This window comes from Ostreococcus tauri (assembly GCF_000214015.3).
Source record: "Ostreococcus tauri WGS project CAID00000000 data, contig chromosome 16, whole genome shotgun sequence".
Lineage (NCBI taxonomy): Eukaryota > Viridiplantae > Chlorophyta > Mamiellophyceae > Mamiellales > Bathycoccaceae > Ostreococcus > Ostreococcus tauri.
The window spans coordinates 441,491-464,641 of record NC_014441.2 but is presented as its reverse complement, the minus strand read 5'-3'; the positions used below and the strand labels follow the sequence as shown (position 1 = coordinate 464,641).

At 61.1% G+C, this 23,151-nt stretch overlaps 14 protein-coding genes across 14 annotated transcripts; 5 read left to right on the top strand and 9 right to left on the bottom strand.

Moving 5' to 3' along the window:
• Positions 1 to 18: 18 nt before the first annotated feature.
• On the bottom strand, positions 19 to 2,067 carry OT_ostta16g02400 (Zinc finger, RING/FYVE/PHD-type; the record flags this gene model as incomplete). The annotated part of the gene is made up of 1 exon (XM_022985595.1): positions 19 to 2,067. The coding sequence occupies one exon, from the start codon at positions 2,065 to 2,067 to the stop codon at positions 19 to 21; it is 2,049 nt and encodes a 682-aa protein (XP_022840385.1).
• Positions 2,068 to 2,314: 247 nt separating this feature from the next.
• On the bottom strand, positions 2,315 to 4,104 carry OT_ostta16g02390 (Zinc finger, C2H2-type matrin; the record flags this gene model as incomplete). The annotated part of the gene is made up of 2 exons (XM_003083668.1): positions 2,315 to 3,682; positions 3,925 to 4,104. The coding sequence occupies 2 exons, from the start codon at positions 4,102 to 4,104 to the stop codon at positions 2,315 to 2,317; spliced, it is 1,548 nt and encodes a 515-aa protein (XP_003083716.1).
• Positions 4,105 to 4,264: 160 nt separating this feature from the next.
• On the top strand, positions 4,265 to 4,738 carry OT_ostta16g02380 (unnamed product; the record flags this gene model as incomplete). Its single annotated transcript, XM_003083667.1, has 1 exon — positions 4,265 to 4,738. One exon carries the CDS (start codon positions 4,265 to 4,267, stop codon positions 4,736 to 4,738), a length of 474 nt encoding a protein of 157 aa, XP_003083715.1.
• Positions 4,739 to 4,788: 50 nt separating this feature from the next.
• On the bottom strand, positions 4,789 to 6,420 carry OT_ostta16g02375 (Pseudouridine synthase I, TruA; the record flags this gene model as incomplete). Its single annotated transcript, XM_003083666.1, has 1 exon — positions 4,789 to 6,420. One exon carries the CDS (start codon positions 6,418 to 6,420, stop codon positions 4,789 to 4,791), a length of 1,632 nt encoding a protein of 543 aa, XP_003083714.1.
• A 268-nt stretch (positions 6,421 to 6,688) lies between these two features.
• Positions 6,689 to 8,587, bottom strand: OT_ostta16g02370 (Pseudouridine synthase I, TruA, N-terminal; the record flags this gene model as incomplete). Its single annotated transcript, XM_003083665.2, has 1 exon — positions 6,689 to 8,587. One exon carries the CDS (start codon positions 8,585 to 8,587, stop codon positions 6,689 to 6,691), a length of 1,899 nt encoding a protein of 632 aa, XP_003083713.2.
• A 499-nt stretch (positions 8,588 to 9,086) lies between these two features.
• On the top strand, positions 9,087 to 9,418 carry OT_ostta16g02360 (unnamed product; the record flags this gene model as incomplete). The annotated part of the gene is made up of 2 exons (XM_022985592.1): positions 9,087 to 9,193; positions 9,298 to 9,418. The coding sequence occupies 2 exons, from the start codon at positions 9,087 to 9,089 to the stop codon at positions 9,416 to 9,418; spliced, it is 228 nt and encodes a 75-aa protein (XP_022840384.1).
• Positions 9,419 to 9,561: 143 nt separating this feature from the next.
• Positions 9,562 to 11,682, bottom strand: OT_ostta16g02350 (DNA/RNA helicase, DEAD/DEAH box type,N-terminal; the record flags this gene model as incomplete). The annotated part of the gene is made up of 2 exons (XM_022985591.1): positions 9,562 to 11,487; positions 11,620 to 11,682. 2 exons carry the CDS (start codon positions 11,680 to 11,682, stop codon positions 9,562 to 9,564), a joined length of 1,989 nt encoding a protein of 662 aa, XP_022840383.1.
• Positions 11,683 to 11,798: 116 nt separating this feature from the next.
• OT_ostta16g02347 (Helicase, C-terminal) lies at positions 11,799 to 13,736 on the bottom strand (the record flags this gene model as incomplete). The annotated part of the gene is made up of 2 exons (XM_022985590.1): positions 11,799 to 13,277; positions 13,587 to 13,736. 2 exons carry the CDS (start codon positions 13,734 to 13,736, stop codon positions 11,799 to 11,801), a joined length of 1,629 nt encoding a protein of 542 aa, XP_022840382.1.
• Positions 13,737 to 14,224: 488 nt separating this feature from the next.
• OT_ostta16g02345 (Triose-phosphate transporter domain) lies at positions 14,225 to 15,253 on the top strand (the record flags this gene model as incomplete). Its single annotated transcript, XM_003083661.2, has 1 exon — positions 14,225 to 15,253. One exon carries the CDS (start codon positions 14,225 to 14,227, stop codon positions 15,251 to 15,253), a length of 1,029 nt encoding a protein of 342 aa, XP_003083709.2.
• A 216-nt stretch (positions 15,254 to 15,469) lies between these two features.
• OT_ostta16g02340 (Choline transporter-like) lies at positions 15,470 to 17,173 on the top strand (the record flags this gene model as incomplete). Its single annotated transcript, XM_003083660.1, has 1 exon — positions 15,470 to 17,173. One exon carries the CDS (start codon positions 15,470 to 15,472, stop codon positions 17,171 to 17,173), a length of 1,704 nt encoding a protein of 567 aa, XP_003083708.1.
• Positions 17,174 to 17,209: 36 nt separating this feature from the next.
• On the bottom strand, positions 17,210 to 18,403 carry OT_ostta16g02330 (Double-stranded RNA-binding domain; the record flags this gene model as incomplete). The annotated part of the gene is made up of 1 exon (XM_003083659.2): positions 17,210 to 18,403. One exon carries the CDS (start codon positions 18,401 to 18,403, stop codon positions 17,210 to 17,212), a length of 1,194 nt encoding a protein of 397 aa, XP_003083707.2.
• Positions 18,404 to 18,528: 125 nt separating this feature from the next.
• Positions 18,529 to 19,251, bottom strand: OT_ostta16g02320 (unnamed product; the record flags this gene model as incomplete). Its single annotated transcript, XM_003083657.1, has 1 exon — positions 18,529 to 19,251. The coding sequence occupies one exon, from the start codon at positions 19,249 to 19,251 to the stop codon at positions 18,529 to 18,531; it is 723 nt and encodes a 240-aa protein (XP_003083705.1).
• A 472-nt stretch (positions 19,252 to 19,723) lies between these two features.
• OT_ostta16g02310 (Chlorophyll A-B binding protein, plant) lies at positions 19,724 to 20,954 on the bottom strand (the record flags this gene model as incomplete). Its single annotated transcript, XM_022985589.1, has 4 exons — positions 19,724 to 20,164; positions 20,334 to 20,478; positions 20,674 to 20,742; positions 20,836 to 20,954. The coding sequence occupies 4 exons, from the start codon at positions 20,952 to 20,954 to the stop codon at positions 19,724 to 19,726; spliced, it is 774 nt and encodes a 257-aa protein (XP_022840381.1).
• Positions 20,955 to 21,486: 532 nt separating this feature from the next.
• Positions 21,487 to 22,896, top strand: OT_ostta16g02300 (Zinc/iron permease; the record flags this gene model as incomplete). The annotated part of the gene is made up of 1 exon (XM_003083655.2): positions 21,487 to 22,896. One exon carries the CDS (start codon positions 21,487 to 21,489, stop codon positions 22,894 to 22,896), a length of 1,410 nt encoding a protein of 469 aa, XP_003083703.2.
• Between the last annotated feature and the right edge of the window lie 255 nt (positions 22,897 to 23,151).

Sequence of the window (23,151 nt, the reverse complement as noted above, 5' to 3'; positions counted from 1 at the left end):
TGATTGTATTCTTCATTTTCAATTCGCTCGCACGCCGGCGTCGACAATCCAAGAAATCATCGCGCGTCTCGCGTACAGCCCCGTGGCGGCGCCGATCAAGGTGGCCATGATCACGCCTCGAACGACGGTATAGCGTCCGCCCTGGAACTCGCGATCGAATATGAGTTCGAATAAGAATCCCAGCGCGAAGATGCACAGGACGAGGAGTCTGTACGAGACGTACACCAATAGCCTCGCGATGTCGTACAGGTACAAAACCTTGTACACGCCGCAGCGCATCTCTCGACGCAACGTCGCGGCGAACGGGCTTGAGATGAGCAGCAAAGAGTCCACGTCTGACGGTACACTAGGAGCGTATTCATCTATAGGCTCCAAAGCCCCGAGACGTTTGAGCAAGAGCGCGTTGAGACGAGCGAGCTCCGGATCGTTGCACTCGAATCGGGAGAGCGCGCGCCAGAGACACAGCGCCAAACCACCCGGTCCAAATCGACAGATGATGCTCGCGTACTCGCCTTCATTTTCGCACACCTCTCTCAATTTGTCTTTCTCTGTCGCCTCGGGCGCCGCGATCTCGTCGTTCTCGGTCCAGTCCTCGGTCCAGCCTTTGCCTCGTCTGATGATGTCGCACACGTCCAGCGTCAACGCTCCGGACGGTTCCAACGTCGCGAGTCCTAAACGACGTACCAAAGACTCCCCGATGCTCTCTATGTCGTCAGCGTCGGCATGCTCACGATCGCACGCCATGATTTCGTTGAATACGTCGAAGAGCGCGTCGCAAATGCTCACCGCGATGGCGTGCTCTCGCTTGATCCAACTCCGCACTCTGATCCTCTGCACCAACGCCAGGGAGTACACGAGCATTTGTGAGATGACGTTGAATCGAACGTTCAAGTCCCATGCGTTTAGACAGATCGATCGCATCTCTATCGTGCCATCAATCGTTGGAAGCGGGTTGAGCGCTCGAACGATCCACCATCCCAAGTCTCCTGGTTGGTTCTTCGGCGGTCTCGGCCCAATCGCCTGAAGTAGCGTGCTCATTCTCCCACCGTAATTATACAGCCAGCGCGGCCCGCTGGTCATGGCGATCCAAATGCCGAAGAGTTCCATCGCGCGAGCGACGCGTAGCTCGAGTTTCGCGTATGTCTCGCGAGGTTCAAGGTAATCTTCATAAGGATCGCCCTTACGATCGTACACGCGCGTGCACTTGGCGACGCAGAACCCAGATGGATCTTTCACAGCGCTGTGCACGTACACGTGTCGCATCGCACGTATGCGCACTAAAAACTGACCGTCGACGAGTTCTTGACACGTGACGATTTGACATTCGACGCAGAACCTACCGAACCGCTCTAGGCTCACTCCCATCGCTTCGCATCCCACCTCGAGCGCCGGCGACACCTCGAGCGCCTCGAGCGCCGCCTCACCGTCGTCCGATTCGAGCGCCTCCAGGTACGCATAAAACTTCTCCTCGTTCACGTCATCGTTCGTCATCATCAAAAACCGCCGACTTCCCGTGAGCGCGCGTCGTATCAGCACCTTATACTTGGCCTCGTACACGTCGAGCGTCACCTCCTGTCCCGGCACCAACGCGTCCAAGAAGAACATCGGTAACGCGTACGTCTTCCCAATCAGCGTCACCGCACCATCAGGCGTCATCCACGTCTCGTTCTCATCCCTCGTCATCGCGTCCACGTCCTCCTCGTGCGCTCGTCCGCGTCCGTTCCGCCGTTCCGCCGCCGTCCGTCGCGCCCGCTCCGGCCCGTTCCCGAACGCCGCCTCCGCGCACGCTCGCACCGTCGTGTTCACCGGCCACTCGTACGGGAGTTCGTGATACAACGGTGTTCGGCACTCCGGGCACGTGCCCGGGGCTGATATGCTTCCCAGCGCCCGTCCGCGCGTTTGCGCTCGTTCGCGTTCGGCGCGCGTGAGCCACCGCGCGATCGCCTCTCGCTCGAACGTGTGTCCACACGGCGTCGTCACCGGTTCGACGAACGGCGCGTTCGTGATCGCGCACGTCAGCGCTTGGCGCATCGCGCGCACGTCGGGCGCGGCGACGGAGGCGTTCATTTCGTCACGGCTGGTGACGACGTCGTCGTCATCGCGCGCATCGTCCACGGTGGGGGCGACCGCGGACACGGAGACGCTGGGCGCGGGGACGTGGACGTCGCGGAGGTGCTGGAGCGCCTCGTTGACGCGTCGGGCGACGCGGTCGCGACGACGACGCTCGGGCATGGTCGAGGAATGAGACGCGGCGAAGGCAAAGGCAAAGGCAAAGGCAAAGGCAAAGGCGCTCGGAACGATGGATGGTGTGACGTTACAGTAAACCCTGACGCTTGAGATCCTCGTAGGTCTTTTTGTTGTACACGTTGCCGTGGGTGTCTTCGACCTCGGCGTCGAGGGCGACGTCGAAGGAGCCGTCGTCGCGTTGGGATAAATTCGCGTGCAACGCGCGCGCGTCGGCGATGGAGACGACTTCGTTGAAGGCTCTGGTGTAGGGAATCTTCAGGCATCGCATGCCGTGTTGGTGTCTCCATTCGGTGAAGTGACGCTCGAACGCTCTTCGGCCCCAGTAGCTGTAGTTCCCGCAGATCTCGCACGTGTACTCCATGTTCAATCCGTGGAGCTTGTACAGCCAGTACGGGATTGGCTTTCCGTCCCATCCGAGCGGGAGCTTGAGCGGGTTGTAAATCTCCTCCTCCTCGTCCGTCTCGGCGTCGCTGAAATCATCGTCCTCCTCGGCCTCGGCTTGGAGCTCGGCGAGGGATAAAGTGGACTTCTTCTCCACGTTCGTGCGCGTGGCGTCGAGTTGCTTGCCCAAAAGCCGCAACGCCTCGGCGCACTGGCTCTCCTTGCGCGCGACCATCTTCGCGCGCGCCTCCGCCTTTGCCACGTCGTCGCCCTTGGATGATTTCTTCTTTAAGTCGACGACGACGCCCTTGGCGAAGAGCTTTTTATCGATCTCGCTCAGCTTCTTCCCCTTGACGCTCCACAGACGCTCGCAGCGCTGCTCGGGCGTCCCGCCCACCTTGAGCCCCATGGACTCGAGCGCGCTCTTCACCCCGTCCACGTCGAGCGCCGCGCGCATTTCCTCGATCGACGAGAACGCCGAGAGATCCGCCGAGCTAGATTTCATCATCTTCTCGTCCACGGCGCGAACGCCTCTGTCTTCCCATCCCACGCACTCTCCCTTTGTCCACCTCGCCTCGAACGCCTCGGCGTCTCGCTCGAGCGCCTCGCCGACAAACTGCAGCGGCATCGCGCGCTCATGAAACGATACGAGATACGCGAGCAAGGCGTCGAGATACTCCGTGTACGCCGAGCGAAACTTTTTCGTTCGCGCGATCGACGCAAAGTCCCCGCACCGCGCCAGGTACTGGGAGTAATCGCACCGCTCGCCGAACGTCGCGTTTGAGAACGTCGCGTGCGACTCGTGCAGATCCAGACATCTCCCAAGATTTTCCTCACCGCTGAACGCCGCGCTCGGATCTTCCAAGCTCTGCTCAATCTCATCGAGAAACGCCTCCCCATCGTTCGCGACGTCGCTCTCGCGTCCCTCGTACGACGCCCGCGTCCGCTTCACCGCCTCGTAAAACGCCCGCAGCGCCATTCGCGCGTCCTCGCCATCCCCCATCGACGCCTTCTCCTCCGCCATCGACCCGTCCGCGTCATCATACACCGCGCGCTGCGTCGAGAAACGAATCACGCGTCGTCAGTCCCTCGAACCGCATCCTTTCCGTCGACATCCATCGAATCGAATCCTCCGCGCGCGTCCCGCGCGTCCGCCGCGCGCGCGCCGAACGCGCATCCATCGCCATCTCGCCATCGTCTCCCCCCGATCTCGCGCGCGTTCGCAAAACGCTCGTCGCGCGCCGCCACGCGCGCGCCTCCGCGATCGACCTCGCGCGCGTCGCGTCGAACGCGCACCAATCGTTTGGCTCGATCGGCCGCCGCCTCCACGAGTCCGCTCGCGAGTCTGTTCGCGGTTAACCGCCCTTTATGCGTCGCCGACGCGCTCTCGGAGGTTAACGCGCGACACGCGCGACGTTCGAGCCGCTCGATGTCTTCGTGCGCGCGTCGCGCGAGCTCGAGCGCGGTGGAGGCCATCGCGCGCGGATGTGGGCGACCGCGTCGCGCGCGGGGGGTCGGGTCTCTCAACCCTATTTCTAGGGGTGTGGGCGTCGCGTTTTAGGGTATTTTAGGGTATAGGGTTTAACACGTCCCACCCGATCGCGCGACGCGCGCGTGTACGAACACGACGACGACGATGCGAACGACGACGACGACGACGACGACGACGACGACGACGACGGGCGGTCGCTCGCGCGCGAGGCGTGCGCGTCGCGTCGCGTCGACGGTCGATCGAGACGCGGCGACGAACGCGAGCGACGATGGCGATGGCGCGTCGACGTCGACGCGCGGGACGCGCCGACGGGCGTGCGCGCTGGCGATCGCGATCGCGCTCGCGCGCGGACGGGCGGCGCGCGCGGATGGATTCGTGGTCGGGGGGTCGGGGGCGAACGAGGCGAACGGTGGGTTCGCGCGCGAGGAGACGTACGAGTACGAGACGCGGGACCTGGCGGTGGACTTGGCGTCGCCGTTGGCGGCGTATTGGGTGGTGACGAAGGCGTTGAATCAAGAGATTCCGACGTGGTTGAATGCGATCGTGTTGGTCGCCGTCGTGGGGGCGGGATGGGTCGTGTTCACCGGGAACTCGTCGCTGGATGCGTATTTGCAATGACTCGTACGCGGCGTACGCCGCGTTGTAAGCTAGAGATGGATTATATTTGATTACACGGTGACGCCGTCCGTGGTCTTCTCATCCGCGTCTCGGATCGGTCTGTTCGCCTTGTACGTCTCGAACGCGGCGACGATGACCTCGGAGATCTCCGGGGTGACGTTACAGAACCTGAGGTTGTCCCTGAAGGCGTCCCACTCGTCGGACGCCAACGCGGGCGCGAGCGCCGGTTCGAGCTTGTCGCGTCTGAATCGCGCGAGATCTTCGCGCACCGCTTCCGAGGGCTCGAGTTTGGTCAACCGATTCGGTGGTTCGACGCTCGACTCGGTGTTTACCCTGAAATTCATGAACTCGACGTCGTATAGATACAGCGTCGACGCCGGGGCGAGCGGCATCGCGGCTCGACACGGTCTCGCCAGCGACGCGGGTAAAAACTCGAGCGGACAGTGACCGAGACTCACAGCCACCGCGCTCGCGATCATCTTACGAATTTGGTACAGCATGAACGATTCACCTCGGACGGAGACGCGAACGAACGGCTCGCTTTGGGTTGTCGATCCGTCCTCGTTTGTAATTGTCATCCGCTCGACCTCCGAGCCGGCGCTAAAGTTATGAATCCTCCGAAAGTGTGACTGCGTGATTTTGTCCGTCCAATCGGATTCGAGCAACCAGTACGTGTGTTTCTCTCGATCGCCCACGTGCTCGGGGAACGGACGCCCGTCGTCCGTCGCCGTCGTCGTCGGCCGCGCTTCCTCGCTCTCGTCGTCGGCCTCTTCGGACGCATCCTCGGAGCCGTCGTCCATCACTGCGCCGTCTTGCCCACGCCAGGCCGCGTTCCCTCTTGAATCGCGAAGCCGCGGTCTGAAATCCTTCCTCGCCTTGGCCGTGTACTGCGATCGCTTGGTGTAGTTGTGAAACGGGTGCGATCCGATGAAGCACGAGAGCGCCTCGTTGAAGAGCGCCAAGCGCCGCCGACCGCTCTCGTCCATCGCGTCACCGTCCAAACCCAAAACCCGCGCCGGGAGCAAGTACTCGTACGTTCGCATCACGCACTCTCGTCGCGCCTGAAACGACTTGGGCGTGTTGTACACGGCGAAGCACTCGACATCATCCGGTAAGTGCTTCGTGATGTCTCGCGCCGTCGCGCGCGCCTCCACGTCCGTCGTCCAAACCTCCGGATCAATCTCCGCCCTCAGGCTCACCACGGTACAGAGCGAACTCACACCCTTATCGGTCCGGCTGCTCCGACTCCACTTCAATCGTTGCAAACCTTTGCTTCGATAATTCGGCAATAAAATCCCACCCCATCGAAACAGCGCGTCTTCGACCACGTCGTCCACCGTCGTCCCTCGCACCGCCTGCGCGTTATGCGTGTTCCCCTTGTACCCCGCGCCGACGTACGCCAATAACAGCGCCACGGGTTTCTTCTTCCTTCGCTCGTCTGGCTCTGGGATCACTACATCATCCGGGATTCGATGACTCTCGTGCGCGTTGTCGTCTGGTTGGTGCGCGACGTCCCGCCAATCTTTCCCACCGTTCCCATCCACCTTCCTGTGGCTCTTCCGCGCCTTCGGGGCGCCGCCCGCGATGATGTGAGATCGAGTCGTTCTGGATTCCCGCCTCTCGACGCGCGCGAGGGCGAGGCGCGCGTACAAAGAGCTCGGGACTCGAGCACAGGTTTTCATGACGACGCAACTTTACGCGTCGAATGCGTGCGTTCGAAGCCCTCGCGCGTCCGTCGCGGGCGCGCGTGATGAGCGGCGATGCGCGAGAGACTTCGAGCGCGCTCGCGGTGGAGTAAACGCGCGAGACGGCTCGGAGTGCGGACGGCGCGCGCGAGGGCGGCGGCTGCGTCGACGCGCGTCGAACGGCCATGTTCATTAATCTAGCTAGAGAGCGCTTCGACGGCGCTCGGTTTGTTTCTATTACGTTTTTCGTGTCTATATTTTCGTTCTATGCGTCGTCGTCGTCGTCGTCGTCGTCGTCGTCGACGTCGCCGTCTTCGGGCGCGGTGCGTTGCATGCACAGCGGCAGCCAATGTATGCGCGTGGGATCCGTCGTGCCGTCCTCCTTGACGTCCACGACCTGATGCTCACCGCTCGTGGAGCTGTACGCGATAATTTTAACGCGCTGCCATATCGGTTTGACATCCCCCTTGTCCGCTGGGAAGTCTCGCATGTCGACGTTGATGTCCATTTTTAACTCTTTGCCGACGACGTGCGCGCCCCACCGATCGCCCTGCGCGCGGAGCCATTTATCGATGCTCTGCGGCGCGTCCTTCGATCTCTGAGCTGGAACGACGAGTATGGAACGGCGCCAACGTCTCGTATCGGTCTGTGGATCACCGAATCGCTTGTCGAAATCCGCGCACAAGTACGTCCCGGGCTCGCCTTTATCGTCGACGCACGAGACGCACTCCGCCCCGCGAAAGCATCCGGGCTCGTACATCCCATTCTTTTTCCCGACGCGAACGGCGAGGCGTTTCGGTTCCAGGCCGTGCACCGAGGGCACGGTCGCATCCTCGCTCGGAAAGAAGACTTGCACGCGTTCGTTCGCGAGTTGTAATTTTTCCTCCTCAGAATCCTCAAAGTAAAATACGACGTGTTCGCGCGTACCGTCGTCGTACCCTCGCACTTCGGCGGTGTACCACGCCTTGTCCAAAGGCCACCACACCTTGACGTGTCGACCGACGAGACCGACGCCCTGGACCTCGGCTCCAGCGCCCTCGTAATCGATCCAATCGCCCTCCCGCTTGCGCTTGCGCTCGGAGCGCGCGCGTTCCTTGTCCGCGCTCTCACTCTTCGTCTCTTTCGGCTTCTTGGGCAACATCCCGCACGGAATCCACGTCGTCGGACCCTTTTTACTCGGTTTGTGTCTCAGGTCGACTTTTTCCTTTTTGAAGTTGACTCGCTCCTCCACGCCGTCGTCGACGTACAGCACGGTGTGCTCTCGAGTTTCCTTGTCGTACGCCTTCACCTTGGCTTCGTAATACGCCTCATCCATGGGCCACCACACGCGCACGACCGCTCCGATGGGGACTTTCACGCGCGTCCGCACCGCCGCGATGTCCTGTTTCCCACTGAGAACGGCGAAGAGATTCTTATTCGCCGAAAACTTGGTGGTTCGATAGTTGCCCGTCTTGGACAGCGTCCCCGTGCTCGGGTTGAAAAACCCGAGCTTGATGAGCGCCTCCGTCGCCGCCTCTCGCACGCTCTCATCGGTGTCTTCGATGCGTTTGTTAATCAAACTCACCTTGGCCGCGGCGGCGCCTCGAAGGTGTCCTAAACATCTCGTCGCCGCCGCGCGCACGCCCGCGTCCGCGTCGCGCGTCAACTCCCCCGCGCACTCGGCGCTCTGGAACAAGATGACATCCTCCGATCCATCCGGCGCGGGATCACCTCGCCGACCTCTCCACACGCTCTCGATCGCCTCACACGTCGCTTGTCGCAGCTCCGGATCGTCGCTCGTCGCGTTCGCCGCGAGCTTCCCCACCACCGTCTTCGCCTCCGCCCCGCGCGCTTCGCACGCGCGCGTCGCCGCGATCCGCACCTCATCTCGCGCGTCGCCCAACGCGCTCCCCAACGCCCGGATCACGCACGCGTTCGATCCACCGACTTCACCGAGCGCGCGCGCGCACGCCGCGCGCACGCGCGCCGCGCCGTCCCGCCGCGTCAGCGCCGCGAGCGTCCCGACGCCGTCCCGTCCCGCGTCGCCGAGCGCGTGGAACATCCGCGCCCCGCTCACGCGCGTCGACGCGCCGTCGGCATCATCGCCCGCCCGCGCCGGCGTCTTCAGGCATTCCAGCGCCACCGCCGCGACGCGCGCGCGCGTCGCGGCGTCCCACGAATCCATCGCGCGACACACCGCGTGCGTCGCCCGCGCCCGCGCCCGCGGTCGCCCGCGCGCGATCGCGTCGAGCGCGGCGTCGAGCGACGGCGGAGCATTCGCCGGTGCGCGTGCGTCGATCGTCGTCGTCGTCGTCGTCGTCGCGTCCTTCGCGCCCATCGATGGCCGAGACGCGACGATGATGTCCACGAGTCGTCCGCGTGCGTTCGATGTTTGACGTTCACGCACGATGGATCGATCGTGATTACGGGTTCAATCACGATGGAATCCATCGTGATTATGGGTTCAATCACGATGGATCGGTCGTGATTATGGGTTCAATCACGACCGGTACCGATCGATCGTGATTATGGGTTCAATCACGACCGGTACCGATCGGTCGTGATTTGAGTTTCAATCACGACGTGTCGGTCGTGATTTAAGTTTCAATCACGACGCACGATCGATCGGTCGTGATTTCGGTGTCACGGCGCGCGCGTCGGCATCGATCGACGGGACGCGCGCGATGGGGTTCCTCACGCGCGTGATCGCGAGCGGGATCGAGGACGGGGCGCGGCGAGAGGCGGCGCTCGAGCGACACCTCGAACGGGTGACGACGCGATGCGAGGCGCTGTGCGTGAACGACGACGACGGGTGATTCGATTCCGCGCGCGAGGGATCGCGCGGAGGCGGTCGCGGACGAGACTGACGACGACGACGACGGTTCGCGGGCGCAGACGGGATAATTGGGACCAACCGACGAAGAGCGATAAGTTTTGGTTGAAGGCAAAGGCGAGGTTGGCGCACGAGGACGCGGAGCGGGCGGGGGAGCACCCGGGACGGCGGGCGCCGTGGTGAGGGGCGGCGATCGAGACGCGCGGCGCGGTCGGAGGGATGATGTTTTAATGATGAAGACGTGTACGATGTAATTTTCGTGTGTTTCGTTGATTTCTCTCGCGGCGCGCCGTGGGTGTCGAGCCCGTGGGGGCTAAGAGATGTTTTCAGACGTCGCGTCGAAGGATGAAGACGCCGGCGCCGGCGCAAAACGCGAGACGTTTTGCATCGCACGCGACGGATCTCACGGCGACGTCGTCTTCTCCTCGAAATGTAAACAGCGTTTTCACGTCCACGACGTGCAAACGCACGCCCGTGAGGACGTTCCAGGCGATGAAGACGCCGGAGTCGGTGCCGAGACACGCGAGAGGCGACGCGCACGCGACGCATCGCGCGTCGGACGCGCCCGAGACGAAGAGCGACGTACCGACGGAGACACCGTGCGCTCGGACTAGTGCGGCGCTGACTTCGAATGGTACGATTCCCGCGTCGTCCGCACTCTCGGTCTCCGTTTCCAGAGACGCGCGCTTACGACTGGCGAGCGCGAGCGCCGCGAACGGCGCCTCATTCGCGCGATCGACTGGACCCATCGAAACCGGCACGAGATCCTTGATGGCGTGACCGATCGCGTACGACGATCGCTCGCGCGTTTTCTCACGGGTGTTCCACACGTACACCAACGCCTCGTCCACGACGGCGACGAGACGATTGTCGTTTGGCTCGCCGATCCATCGCAGGCTTGTCGGCGCGCCCGGTTTCGGCGCGACACCGCGGTAATTCGCGCTCGGCATCTCCTCCGTAGAATCTGGATCGTCGACAAAGACATCGTCGAGATCGCCTGACTCGCTCGGTGGCCACGAGAAGACGACGCATCGTCCGGGCTCGCCCGCGACGGCGAGAAAAAATCGCCCATCTTCGTCGAGCGTCGTCGCGCATCGCGTCACCTTGAAACCACACTTCAAATGTCTAGTCGGCGTCGTCGACGGCGACGATTTTTGGCGCTTACTCGCCGACGCACCGGACCTACGTTTGTCGTCACCCTCGGTAGCCTTCTCGACGGCGAGCACGCGCGCACCATCCGTCGCGTGCGGCGCAAAGACGAAACGTCCATTTGGACTCCATCGCACGCCGTCCAAGCTCATGGACGACGACGCGGACGACGTGTCGTGCGACGCGGATGAACGTCGTCGACTCAGGCGCCGATTCCCATAATCGCGCGCGTGCAAGCGACACGATCCCACGAACGCGACTTCGTCGTCCGCGACGCGGAACGACACCGCGTCGATATCTTCGCCATCGGCCGATTCAACGACGACGCCGACGTACGCGGTGTCCGACGATGGCCCACACCGTGGACGGTCGCTTAAAAATACTCGCCGTGGTGCACCGTCGTCGACGCGTGCCGTCAACGTGATCGCGTCCGTTTTCGTCGCTCGGCCGCTCGTCGTCGCAATGGTCTCATTCTGTGTCGCCGCGCACGCGCCCAGGCTGAATCTTAACGCGGTCGGACCTCGAACATCGTTCCATTCACCGCACGCCGAGTTCGGTACATCGACGTCGAACGCGTCTTGCCTCACTACGCCCAACGGGGTCATCTCCACGCGAGCCGCCGACGCCTTGCGTTTTCTCTCCGAAGCGCTCGCTCGTTCGCTCGCGCTTTCGACCCCAATCGCCTCTAGCGTCGCCGTCTCACCGTCATCAATCCACCCGATGTCCAATGACGACTGTACGATAGTCGTTTCCCCGCGTTCACGCGTGTCGTCGACCTCGGGCTCCTCAGTCGGCACGCTCTGTCCGTCCCGCAACGCCGCGTCCAAAACTCTCGGCTCACTCATAGGAATTGTCGGCTCCAACACTACTCGCGCCGCCTCCGCGCGCTCAGCATTCATCGACAAAGATCGTCCTCGCGCGCACGGCGTGGTGCTCGCTAAATTCACTCCATCATCGTCATCCGCGTCCTCAAAGCGCTTTGCAAACACATCCGCCCACGGCGCGTGCGACACGCACTCGAACAATCCTAACGTCCTAATTTTTAGTTTTTCCACCAGCGTCGCTCGAGCGGTTACTAATTCATCTCGTCGTCGCTTTAAATCCTGCGTTGATCCGGCCAAACGTTAGTCATCGTCCAAGTTCGAGCGTTTGCTGTTGAAGCTTTTGAAACTCATCATTTCCCAGCTGTCGCTCCGTTGCTCGTCTCAAAGTGGCGCGGCGCGCGATGAACGCACCTCGAGCGATCGAACATCGTCTTTCACGCGATCTCCCGCGTTTGACGATCTCGCGCGCGGCATGACGCGGCGACTTTCGAGCGTCGACGTGTGATGCGCCCTCGTTTGGGCTGCGAGCAAAGGCGTCAACAAATAATTTTGAAAAAGTTAAGACTACACGACGTCCACGAGCGAAAGATTTAGCGCCTAGGATTTCTATTCTTTGCCATGGACGGGTCTGCGACGCCGCGTCGACTCTCGCCGTACTTTTTGAACTTTTTGCGAAAGCTTCGTTTTCGGCTGAAAGCACTTTCGACGGGTTCGCCTTTAGCCTCTGCGTCGCGCACGGCGCGAACGAGATCGGCCGTCGTAGGGAGACATATGTTGGTGACCCGTCCAGCGGCACCCGCACGAGCGGTGCGACCGATGCGGTGGAGGTAATCCACGGCGTTGCCGGCGAACTCAGCCTGAACGACGTGGGCGACACCCGGGACATCGACGCCTCTCGCGGCGCTGTCGGTGCACACCAAAGCGGAGACGACGCCGGCGGCGAAGTCTTGTAAACGGACGCCGCGATCGTGACTAGACATATCGGCGTGGAACGCGGCGGACGGGAGACCGAGTGCGTTGAATTCGCGAGCGATCTCATCTGCCGCCGCGGCGGTGTTGACGAAGACCATCGTCTTCTCAAACTCCGTCTTCTCGCTCGACGTGAGACCGACCGCTTCGGCGAGCGCTTGAGCGCGCGTCTCCATCGTCGCCTCGATCCAAGTTTGATTCACGCTCGCGACAGAGCGATGCAAACGCCGACCCTCGATCCATCGCGCGTCTGGGAACCCGTATTTAATCATGGCGCCGGGCGTCTTTTTGCCGTTGCTCATAACTGTCGCCGCGGCAAAAATGTACTGACGCCTGAAGTCTCTCCCTTCGCCCAGACCAACGCGCCCCTTACCCCCGAGTGCGGGTCCGGGTGTGCGACGACCCTGACTCGCGCGCGGAGCGTCGTGGTCCTTTCGCCAATCGCGTTCAAAGGACGCCTCGTCTCGCTCGGCGTCGCCATCCCACTCGACTTCGGTAGGTGCGTCGACGAAAAATCCCTCACTCGCGAGCTTCTCCTCGCGATAGAGCACGTCGAAACACATTCGTAGGGGTTTCAAGTATCCACCGGAGAATAACATGTCAGCTTCATCGAAGACGACGTGTCGAACTGTGCGCGCCGTCGAGGCAAACGATCCGCGTCTCCACGCGCCTTCTCTGTGGTGTAACAAATCCTCCACCGCGCGCGCCGGCGTGGTCACGTACACGTCCGGGGGGTTGAACGGCGTCCCCGTCTCTGGTGTTAACGCATGCGTTCGTAAAAGCGGCTCGCCCGTGCTCTCATCTACGAGCGAATCTGCAACGCGAGTGACTTGTTCGCACAAAGTCGCGTTCGGACACAAAATCAGTGCTCCCGTGCGTCGACCGCCGTTTTCCTCGTCCGCGCCCTCGCCGCGATCGGAAACTCGCAAGAGGTTATCCCAGATAGGTACCAAATAGCTCAGCGTCTTCCCGCTTCCCGTCTCCGCCGCAATGACGACGTCCACTCCGTCCATCGCCGCCGGTATTGCGTCCGCCTGTATCTCCGTCAGCGTCGCGAATCCCAATTTTTTCAGCGCCCATCGAACACGAGGGTGAAATCTCTGCTCGATATTGATACAAGTGGTCAGTCAAATCCGCGATCACGATCCCCGATCATCGCTCGATTGAAAAAATATTGCTACGACGCTCCGTCATCGAGCGTGCCGACGCCTCAGGTTCAGTTGGTTTGCCTCACAGAATGCTCCGCGCCCGAGTCCCGAGAGACCCGTCGCAGTGCTCTAATAAGGAAGATAACGCAGTATTGAACATCACCGGCGTCGACACGTGCGCGTAACATCGGCTCGCGTTTCACTCCGCCTTCGCGCGCTTTTCACCAAAACACCTCGTCGACGCTCTTCTCGCGCACGCACCTCGTCACACGTCGACACAGCGCTCTCGGACGGACCCGCGTCCTCACCGCTCATCACCCGCGCGCTCGAACCTCTCGAAATCACTCGAAACGTCTCGAAACGACCGAACAAAGTCGTTCGAGCCAATCGCGCCGCCGGGACGAAACGCATCGTTTTCGCCCGCGCGCGAGCGTCCCTCACACCGCTCGATCGCTGATTTGAGTCGTGAGATTTACGTTCGAGCGAACGCGCGCCCGCGTCGACGCGTGCGGCGACGCGCGCGCGCATCGTTCTGACGCGTCGTCGCCAGCGCACGCGCCGGTATGTTTGTGAAAACTTTCATTTACCGGTACGTACGGTATTGTACGGTAGTGCGAAGGATTGCGTGGTGTTTACGGCACTTCGCAACGCCGTGGGGACGCGCGCGCGGGTTCACGCGGTGATCGCGTGGTGTGAATGTTGTCGAGCGCGAACACGTAAGGTTCGAGGTGTTATCGGTGACGAAAAACGCGTCGTGAGAGGTGGATCGGTTCTTTCGCTGCAACACCATCGATTCGTCAAAAGACGCGCGCAAATCGCGAGCGCGTGGTCGCCGGCGCGCGTAACGGACTCGAGTCTATCATAGGAACGTATCTAGCGCACCTAGGGTCGCAAACGCGATGCAGTTATCGACGTACGGTGAGGATAGCGCGCTGTACGCCGCGGCGTACAGCGCTGCGTATCTCTTGGTGGCGACGGTGTTAATCTTGGCGAACAAGCACTTGATCACGGAGACGACGCTGAACTGTCCGATATTCATCTCGAGCTTAGGGTCGTGGTTCGGATGGCTCGTCGCCGCGATCGCGATCGCGCATGATCCGAAGAAGATGTCGCACCGGTTGACGCTCGGAGAGTGGTGCGCGAACATATTACCGATCGGGTTCTGCACCGCGCTCAGTTTGGCGGCAGCGAACGTGGCTTACTCATACCTATCGCTGTCGTTCATACAAATGTTGAAAGCTTTCGCGCCCGTGGTGTGTTACGCGACGTTGGTTGCGTTTGGGCTCGATCGGTTTAGTGGAAGGATAGCGACGACGCTGAGCGTCGTTATGATAGGGTGTTTTGTCGCGGCGTGGGGTGAGGCGCACGTGACTGCTTTTGGGTTAGGGTGCATGCTCACCGCTGAAGTCGCGGAGGCGTTTCGAAGCGTCGGAGTCCAATACTTGATCGCGAATAGGAAATTTTCCCTCTTCAACGGCATGTACTACTTCTCGCCGGCGACTTTGGTCTTCATCATGGGTCTGAGTTTGGTGTTCGAGCGCGAGGAGTTGTTTCGGTACGAAAACGGCTCCGTCTTCGCAAAGTACTGGTACTTGATCGTGATCTGCGCGACGTTCGGATTCGCGGTGAATTATGTGTGCCTCGGTGTCGTCCGCCACGCCGGCTCACTCATGGTGAAAACCATGTCCCAGCTAAAGAACGTCGCCGTCATCGTCGCCGCCATGTTCATGTACGGCGACGAGGTGAGCACTTTAGAGTGTGTTGGCTACGCCGTCGCCACCGCGGGATTTATCGGGTTCAACCTTGCCAAAGCGAGAGATAACGTTCAGGTCCGAGAGCTCGTCGCGAGAAGAGACGCCGAGAGCGACGCGCGTTCACCCGAGCGCGTCTCCCTCTTACGCCAGAAGAGCAACGCACCACCATTGTAATTCATTCACGAGCATGAGCGCGCACGTCGTACCGTCCGAGCTCTCACGCGCGATTCTTCACGCCTGGAGTTGAAAAAGCCTGGGGTGCTCAGTTTTCATCACGAGTGCCCACCGGCGCGTGCCGGAACTAGGCACTCACTTCCCGTCACACCCTCGCGCGCGGGCGTCGAACGGCCTCGCGCGCGAGCTCGAGCGACGGAGGAATTCACGACCGATATGTCCTTACTCCCAGACCCCGACTCGGACGATCGCGAGCTCGTGTACGAGAGAGATTCGTCGTCGAGCGCGATTCACACACACGCGGAGGGCGAAGGATTCTTTCGTCCGCATCGCGATGTCCCGTTCGCCCGGGCGTTCGTCGCGACCGCCGTGACTACAATGGCAATAGGCATCGCCGCCAGCTTTGGGCGCGCGCGGGATTTCGAGGCGTTGACGAGCGACGCGCACGTTTCGAAATGGTCCAGTTGTCACGATGCGACGACCGGGAACGGCGCGTTGAGACGCTCATTGATGGAGGACGACGACGCGGAGGTGGGACAGGGGCTGCGCATGGCGCAGCCGTTCATTCTGGCGGCGGCGCTAGGGGCGATCGGGTTAGGAGCGTTGGCTTTACACGCGTTTCAGAGACATCCGAGAGCGGCGACGTGGGGAATGATCTACGCGAAGGCCGGTTCGTTGTTCGCGATGTCCATCGCGCTCGCGAGTGCGGGGGCGATCGTTCCTTGTGTGATCTTCGCGTTGTTGGGTGGGTTCTTTTTGTATTGGATGCAAAGGACGAGCGAAAGGGTGGAGCTCGTGGCGAAACTGTTGGGCGCAGCGAGCGCTTCGTTGAAGGACAACCCGCACTTGATCACCACGAGTCTCATCGCGGGCGCGGGCGTGGTCACTTCTATAATCGTGTTCTTCTTCTGTATCTTCGCCGCGTTTGAGAACGGGGGGATCCGGCCTGGAGATTTTGCGACAAGGAGCGGCGACGTGTGCTACGATGGACCCGTGGGCGATGCGTTGACTCAAGTTGTCCCATGTTGTGAGTGGCGACCAGACTCGTGGGTGCCGTGGTACGTTACCCAGGTCATGCTAGTCGCGATGTGGTCTTGGATGATCGCGGCCGAGATTCGCACTTTCGTTATCGGTGGTGTCGTCTCCAGGTGGTACTTTGCCCCAGTCGGGACAACACAATTTGTGGGAACGACTCGAGAGTTCGTCGGTCACGCCTTCGGCCCAAGCTTTGGCTCGCTCGCGTTCGGCGGATTAGTCTTGACTGGGGTGCAGATTCTTCGCAACCTGAACGAGAGGTTGCGGCGCGAGAGTCGAGGCGCTTTAGCGATTTTGGCGTGCGTCGTCACCATGATCATGGATTGCGTTGCAGAGTTGGTTGAGACAGTTACAAAATTTGCCACGATTCAGTGTGCCATCACGGGCGAATCGCTCTGCGACGCAGGACGAGAGGTCACTCGACTGTTAAAGGATAACTTTTTGAGCGCTGTGCGCGTGTGGTGGCTGCCGGAAATGATTTTGAACATGGCAGCGTTCTTCATTTCGGTCTTTTACGGCACCACCGTGGGCATCTTCGTCGACATTGGCGACAGATTCTCGCAAACGACGGCGATAAGCGTAGGATTTATCGCGGGCGTCTCATCGCTCGTCGTCCTTGGCTTCCTGTTCTCCGTCCTTCTTACCTGCGTCGATGCAGTTTTCATTTGTTACGCTCGCGACAAGGATCAAAACACAGTCACCAAGCCAGACATCGTCGAAATCTACGATGAGGTCACAGAAAAAACGCGCGACCCAATCATCGCGGTGGAGGCCGCGGCGGCGACGAGTCGACCGCGCTCGCAATTGCCGAGTGAGGCAGGGGTCGTTTTGCAGCATCCAGGCGCTCCAACAATGGCGTACGGAAGGCCCGATAACTCTCGTTAATGCTACCGAATTTTGTCAATACGATTACAAAGCATGTCATCCCGTGTTCCCTCGCGAGTACGCGTGCTCGAGCTCTCGCCGGAGCCAACGTTCGATGAAATCCGCGTCCTGCGCCTTTCCCCGAACGAGCTCGTCGAACGCTGACTTGGCGGCCTGTCTCTTTGCCACCTTGATAGATTTCGCCTCTCCACTCCCCTTTGTCGTTGATCCGAGCTCGAGTCGCACGCTGAACGTCTGCTTCGCAGGGTCTTGCTCCTGAATCACCCATTTCACGGTGGAATTAACCTTTGGCGCCTGTAACATGCCCGTGAGCGCGCTCGCGGCGTTCAAGTGATCGATCGCTCCCTCCAACGCATGAGAGAGGACGCTCATCGCCCGCTTCATCTTTCGCTGCATCCAACGCTCTCGCACCGCCTCCCGCTCTCGCACGTCAAAATCGTCGAACGCCTTTGTCACACACGCCGGCGTCGCGGAGTCTCGCCTCGACCGTCGTCGCGCCTCGGCTGGTGTAGACGCGTTTGCAAACGACATTGCCCACTTCGCCAAATTGACTTGATCCCCGTACTCCCCGTGCATGCGCTCAAGCACCCACAATCCCAACGCCGCGTCGATCGCGCCGTAATTGATCTGTCGCCGATCCAGCGGCGCCTTCTCCCAGTTCGAAGTCTGCACGCTCTTCGGCTTTTCTGCGGCGTATCCGTACCGCGCGCTCGTCGCCTTCAACCCGTGTCGCTTGATACCGTGCGCGAGCGCCACCACCCCGGTGTCCACGAACCCTCTCGACGCCCACCCGTACCATCGATCGAGATCATGCATGTCGTTCAACACCCCGTTCCCAACCTTCATCGTCGATGCGTCTTCGCACAGCGCTCGGAGCGTCGGCGGGACGCCGCCGTGCGGACCGCTCCGCATCGCACCCAGATGTACCAACACGCATGCGCGCTCGTTCGCCAGCTGCACGAGCGCCGGTGGGTTTCGTTGGCCTCGCGCGTACGACGGCCGCGTCTCGACGTCGAACCCGATGAAGGAAACAGCGGAGTCTTGAGAATCAGACGCACTGGAGGTGGAGGTTTCCACAGCGCGCGGGGCGAAACCGTGCTCCACGAGCGCGCGCTCGGCATCGTTGACGTCGTACACGACGTCGACTATGGATGGAAGGGCGAATGTTTCGTTCGATGACGTGAACGCGCGTGCGGTGGCGCGAAGGATGGAAGGAGGTGGACGCGCCATGAGAGACGCGTCGCGCACTGCGGCGGATGGACCGCAGCGAGGGAGAACGTTTCGATGCGGGTGGTCTAGGGGTTTATTAATCGTTGGGCTAGGTGGACGTGACTACGTGATAGTGGGTGTGGCGCTCAAGCCGGGGCAGATTGCGCGTTGTCGCTCTTTTTCGGGAGCTTGTCCTCAAAAGTAAAGTAGAGCGCTGCGATGAGAAATCCTGCCCCCATGAAAGCGCTCACGATGCCATTTCCGCCCATCGCAAGCCTACTAGTGGCAAAACACATGAGCGCTAAGACCAGGTCGAAACTACCGATCAATTTACGCGCGTTCGCGGGGACCTCCGTCGTGGACGTCGCGTCAGGGGCGATAACGACTCGCGCCAAGCCCATGAACGCCGCATGCCCGACGAACGCCGCCCCGTACCACGCGCACAGCTCCAAAGACTCCGAGCACGGCATAAACGATGTCAACGCCTTCCAGTACGCGTAGAACTCGAACATCATCTTCATCACGACTAGCGCCGCGAACTTTGCCGCGTCCAACTTTAACCGCTCGCTGCTCGAGACACTCGTGAACGCTCGGTGCGCCCGACTGAGCTGCTTCGTCGCCTGCGGGAAAAAGTTCAAGCACGCCAAAACCGTGGCCCCGACCGCGACGCACAATCGTCCGAGTACGAACGACGTCCCGCTCGAGATTATCGGGTTTTGTAGATCAAGCGTCCACATGAAGGCGTTGCACGCCGCGCTCAGCGTGAGCGCCGAGTAGAACAACGCGAGCGGTATCATCACGAGCAACGCCGCCGGGGGCTCACTCGCGGTGCCCGAGGACGCGTGAATTACCATACCTCGCGTTCGCATCTTTGAACGACGCACACGACCGCTTCCGACGCTTTTACGGACGGTTTCGTCGCGAAAACCAACGTTGAAACTCTTCGTTTCGACAGCGAACGACGCGCTCGGGGACGCGATGCTAGCCACGCGCGCTCGAGTGCGAGCGCGCGATCGACTAGAGGTCTCATGCGCGCGAGGGAGGATGATCGCACGCGCGAGGGCGTGCATGAAGCTCGCGGCGACGACGAATGTGGGTGATTTCTTCTGTTGGGGTTGCGCGCCGCTGCACTGGATAGAGGTTCGCGCCGGAGAGCGTGCGCGGTGAGGGCGAGCGCGTAGACGGACGAATGGCGGAGCGTGTTTGATTGTATGATCTGCATTACACGACTGCTGGGGCTAGGTAAATTCACTACGGACGAAGGGCGGTTCGGAAAGCTCGCGCGCCTTCTCTCGCGCCGACTTGAGAACGAAATCCGCCTGCGTCTTCACTTTGACGTGTTTACCAGGAGCCCGGCAAGGTGCCGCGGCCGGTGGCGGCTTCGATGGAGATGATGAGCATACCCGCCATTGCCAATCGCCCGTGCTTGAGCTCGGCGGTCTTGAGGCGGAACTCCTCTTGAGCGTCGGCCTTGGCGACATAGCCGAGCGGATCGAACGCGCCACCCGGGTACATGCGCTTGTTTTGGTCGAGCTCAGCCGAGCGCGCGATCTCAAGGTAACCCATCGCGAGAACTTCGATGATCGTCAACTGGGTGACGGTCAACTGGATCGGGAAGCCCAAGTATTGCGGTTGCTCGAGCTCAATCTTACCGGCGTCCGCCCAAGTGATGCCCGTGGCGGCTTCCGCCGCGGCGGCGCCGACAAGGCCGAGCATGGCCCAGCGAGAGTGAAGCAACTCACACTCGCGGAAGCGCATGATATCGAACGCTTCATCGTACGGCTGCGAAGAGTATCAAAATCAAACCCGTCAGTCTCTCGTCATCTGTATCTTTACACTTCGAACGCTCGCGCGCGCGAACGCTATCTGAGCCAGATATGCACAGTATCTTCTCCACCCCGTCGAGCGCGACGTTCCACACCACGGTAAAACGCATGAATCGAATACGCACCACGATCGTCCGCGCCTTGGGCTTAGAGTCGGCCTTCTTGAGCTTGCCGATCACGTTACCGGACGGGTTCCTCGCCGCGCTCCCGTCGAGGGCGTCGAGGTCGAACTGGAGGTACTCCGCCGGCTTACCGAGCCCGAACGGATCGCTGTTCGTCGGGAACGAATCGATTGAAATTCTCTCGTCAGTCTCCCATCGTTTCCACGTCTCAAAACCCCTCGCGTCACGCGTCCATCGACGCACGCCGACGCGATCGTACGATCCCGCGATCGAGGTCCGCATCGACCACCTCGTCGTCCCTCGCCTCGCCTAAATCGCGTCGAATCGATCAAACCACACGCACAATCCGCGGTCACCCGGAAGAGAACCGTCCAACCACGCCGGACGCACGGCACCCGGGCGCCAAAGCTCACTGCGCGCGCGAAAACGTTCCCCGAGTCAGTCCTCCGTATCCACGCCGGGGCGCGCGCGCGCGATCGCATCGCGCGCGTTTCGCGTGACGCACTCGTCGCCCGCCTTCGGCGCCGGGCCCTTTCGCACCGGTCGCGCGGTCTTCTTCACGGCGGTCTTCACCGGCGCCTTCTTCACGGCGACTTGCTTCGTGGGGGCCTTGGACTTGAACATGATGTGCGCGTCAATGTCGCGCTCGGGGCGACGGAGATCTTTCTCGCTCGGGGGTGCTCGAGATGGCGCGGATGCGCCACATGTTCATAGATATAAATATATTTATTATACGTATTTATATATAGCACGCGTACAGACGCATGGTGTAGATCCATATTAAGATATGTATGAAAATGGTACTGGTAGTATGTACTCATATAGATCATATCTTTCATAACTACACGATGACGTCATATTTATTTTATGACGTCATGTTCGAACGATTTAGTGTCGTCATTACATCATTTATAGAAAGTATAAAATTAAATTCCCCAATCAAGTACTACAATACGACATGAAAACGCCGTGCCAAAAGCGCCGCCGACACCGAACCGGCGCGCGCGCGACGCCTTCGACGCCGCGCACGTCGACGCCCTCGACGACGACGACGACGCCGCGCGCGATCGACCCCGCGATCGCGAATAAAATCCCGCGCGCGATGCGCTCCACCGACCGCGCGACGCGCGCGCCGAGACTTCGGGCGTGGCGAACGATGACGCGCGTGGCCGTGTTCGCGCTCGCGCTCTCGAGCGCGCTCCTCGCGCGCGCGGACGCGGGCGAGGAGACCGCGGTGGATCACATCATCGAGGTCTACGACGAAGACGCGAACGGATTGATCGACGCGAGCGAGTTATCGGAGCTCTTCGAGCGATTCGCCGCGCGCGTGGGAGACGGCGCCGGGGGGTCGGCGCACGCGGGACACGCGGGACACGCGGAGGAACACGCGGGACACGACGACGAGGAGACGCTCACGGAAGTGACCTCGGCGGGCGTGATCGCGGCGTACGCCGGTTTGGATAAGATGCTCAATGAGACGGAGTTGACGCAGGCGTTGACGCTCGTGGCGAGGTGCGCGGCGGAGACGGGGTGCGCGCTCGTCGCGAGCGAGGCGACGGAGGCGGTGACGAAGAAGGAAAAGTATTTCAGTCTTAAAGTGGGGCTCGTGTTCGCGATCTTCGCGGAGGGCTTGGTGGGTGGTATGCTTCCGATGATGGTCACGATGACGCTTCCCAAAGTGCAGCACGCGCTCGAGTTTATGAACTCGTTGAGTGGGGGCGTGTTCCTTGCGAGCGGTTTCGTGCACTTGATTCCGCACGCGCTCGAAGCCGCGACAGAGGCTAAGATCGGAACCAAAGACGAGTACCCGTTCGCGATGGCCATGGTCGTTCTCGGATTTCTCATCGCCTTCTTCATTGAGCGTGTGCTCTTCCACGCGCACTCGCACGTCGTGGAAACCGAGACCACCGGACACGGACACGGACACGGACACGGACACGGACACGACAAGGACGTGGAGAAAGTTCCAGAGGTTGACCCGTTAGCGTGCAACGATTGCCATCACGAGCACGGTACGTCCATTTTCATTCAGACGAGGAAGGCTTTAGTGTTCATGACCGGCGTCGCCCTCCACGCCACGCTCGCCGGGGTGTCTCTCGGCTTGCAGACGTCCAAGTCGAGCATTTACGCCATCTTCATCGCCATCTCCGCGCACAAAGCTGCGGCCGCCTTCTCCATCGGGTGCGCGTTCTTGCGCTGCGGCGTGACGCGCATATCGACGCTTCTTGCGTTCATGACGTTCTTTGCGTGCATCACCCCCATTGGCATCGCCATCGGCATCGCCGCCGGCACGAAGGACAACGCCTCGGTGCGCGCCGTCCTCGAGGGCATCGCCGCCGGCACCTTTGTGTACATTGGTACGGTCGAGGTGATCGGAGACGAATTCGAAACCACCACTGAATCGTGCACTGACGAACACGGTCACGATCACAAGGTCCCGACGCACACGCACGTCGTCCACGAGGCGCCGCGTCGCTCGCTTCGCTTGGAAAAGTTCCTCGCGTACTTCTGCGGCGTGTGCATCATCGTCCTCGCGCAGTTGGGCGTCAAACACGGCGATCACTGAGACCCCGAAGACGCCCCACCCGATACATCGGCATCGACACCGCATGAAAACGACGTACTCTCCGCCGACTTACGTTGAAACGCGTCCACTTTATGTAATAATACAACGCGCGCCCTCTCCTCGACTACGACCCGCGTCCGCGCTCGTGCCCTGGACACGGACACTGCTCCGGATCGTGCACCAAAAACTCCCTAAGAAACTCCTCTAAATCATCCTCACCCCCCACTCCCCGTCCATCGCGCCGCGCGCGCCCCC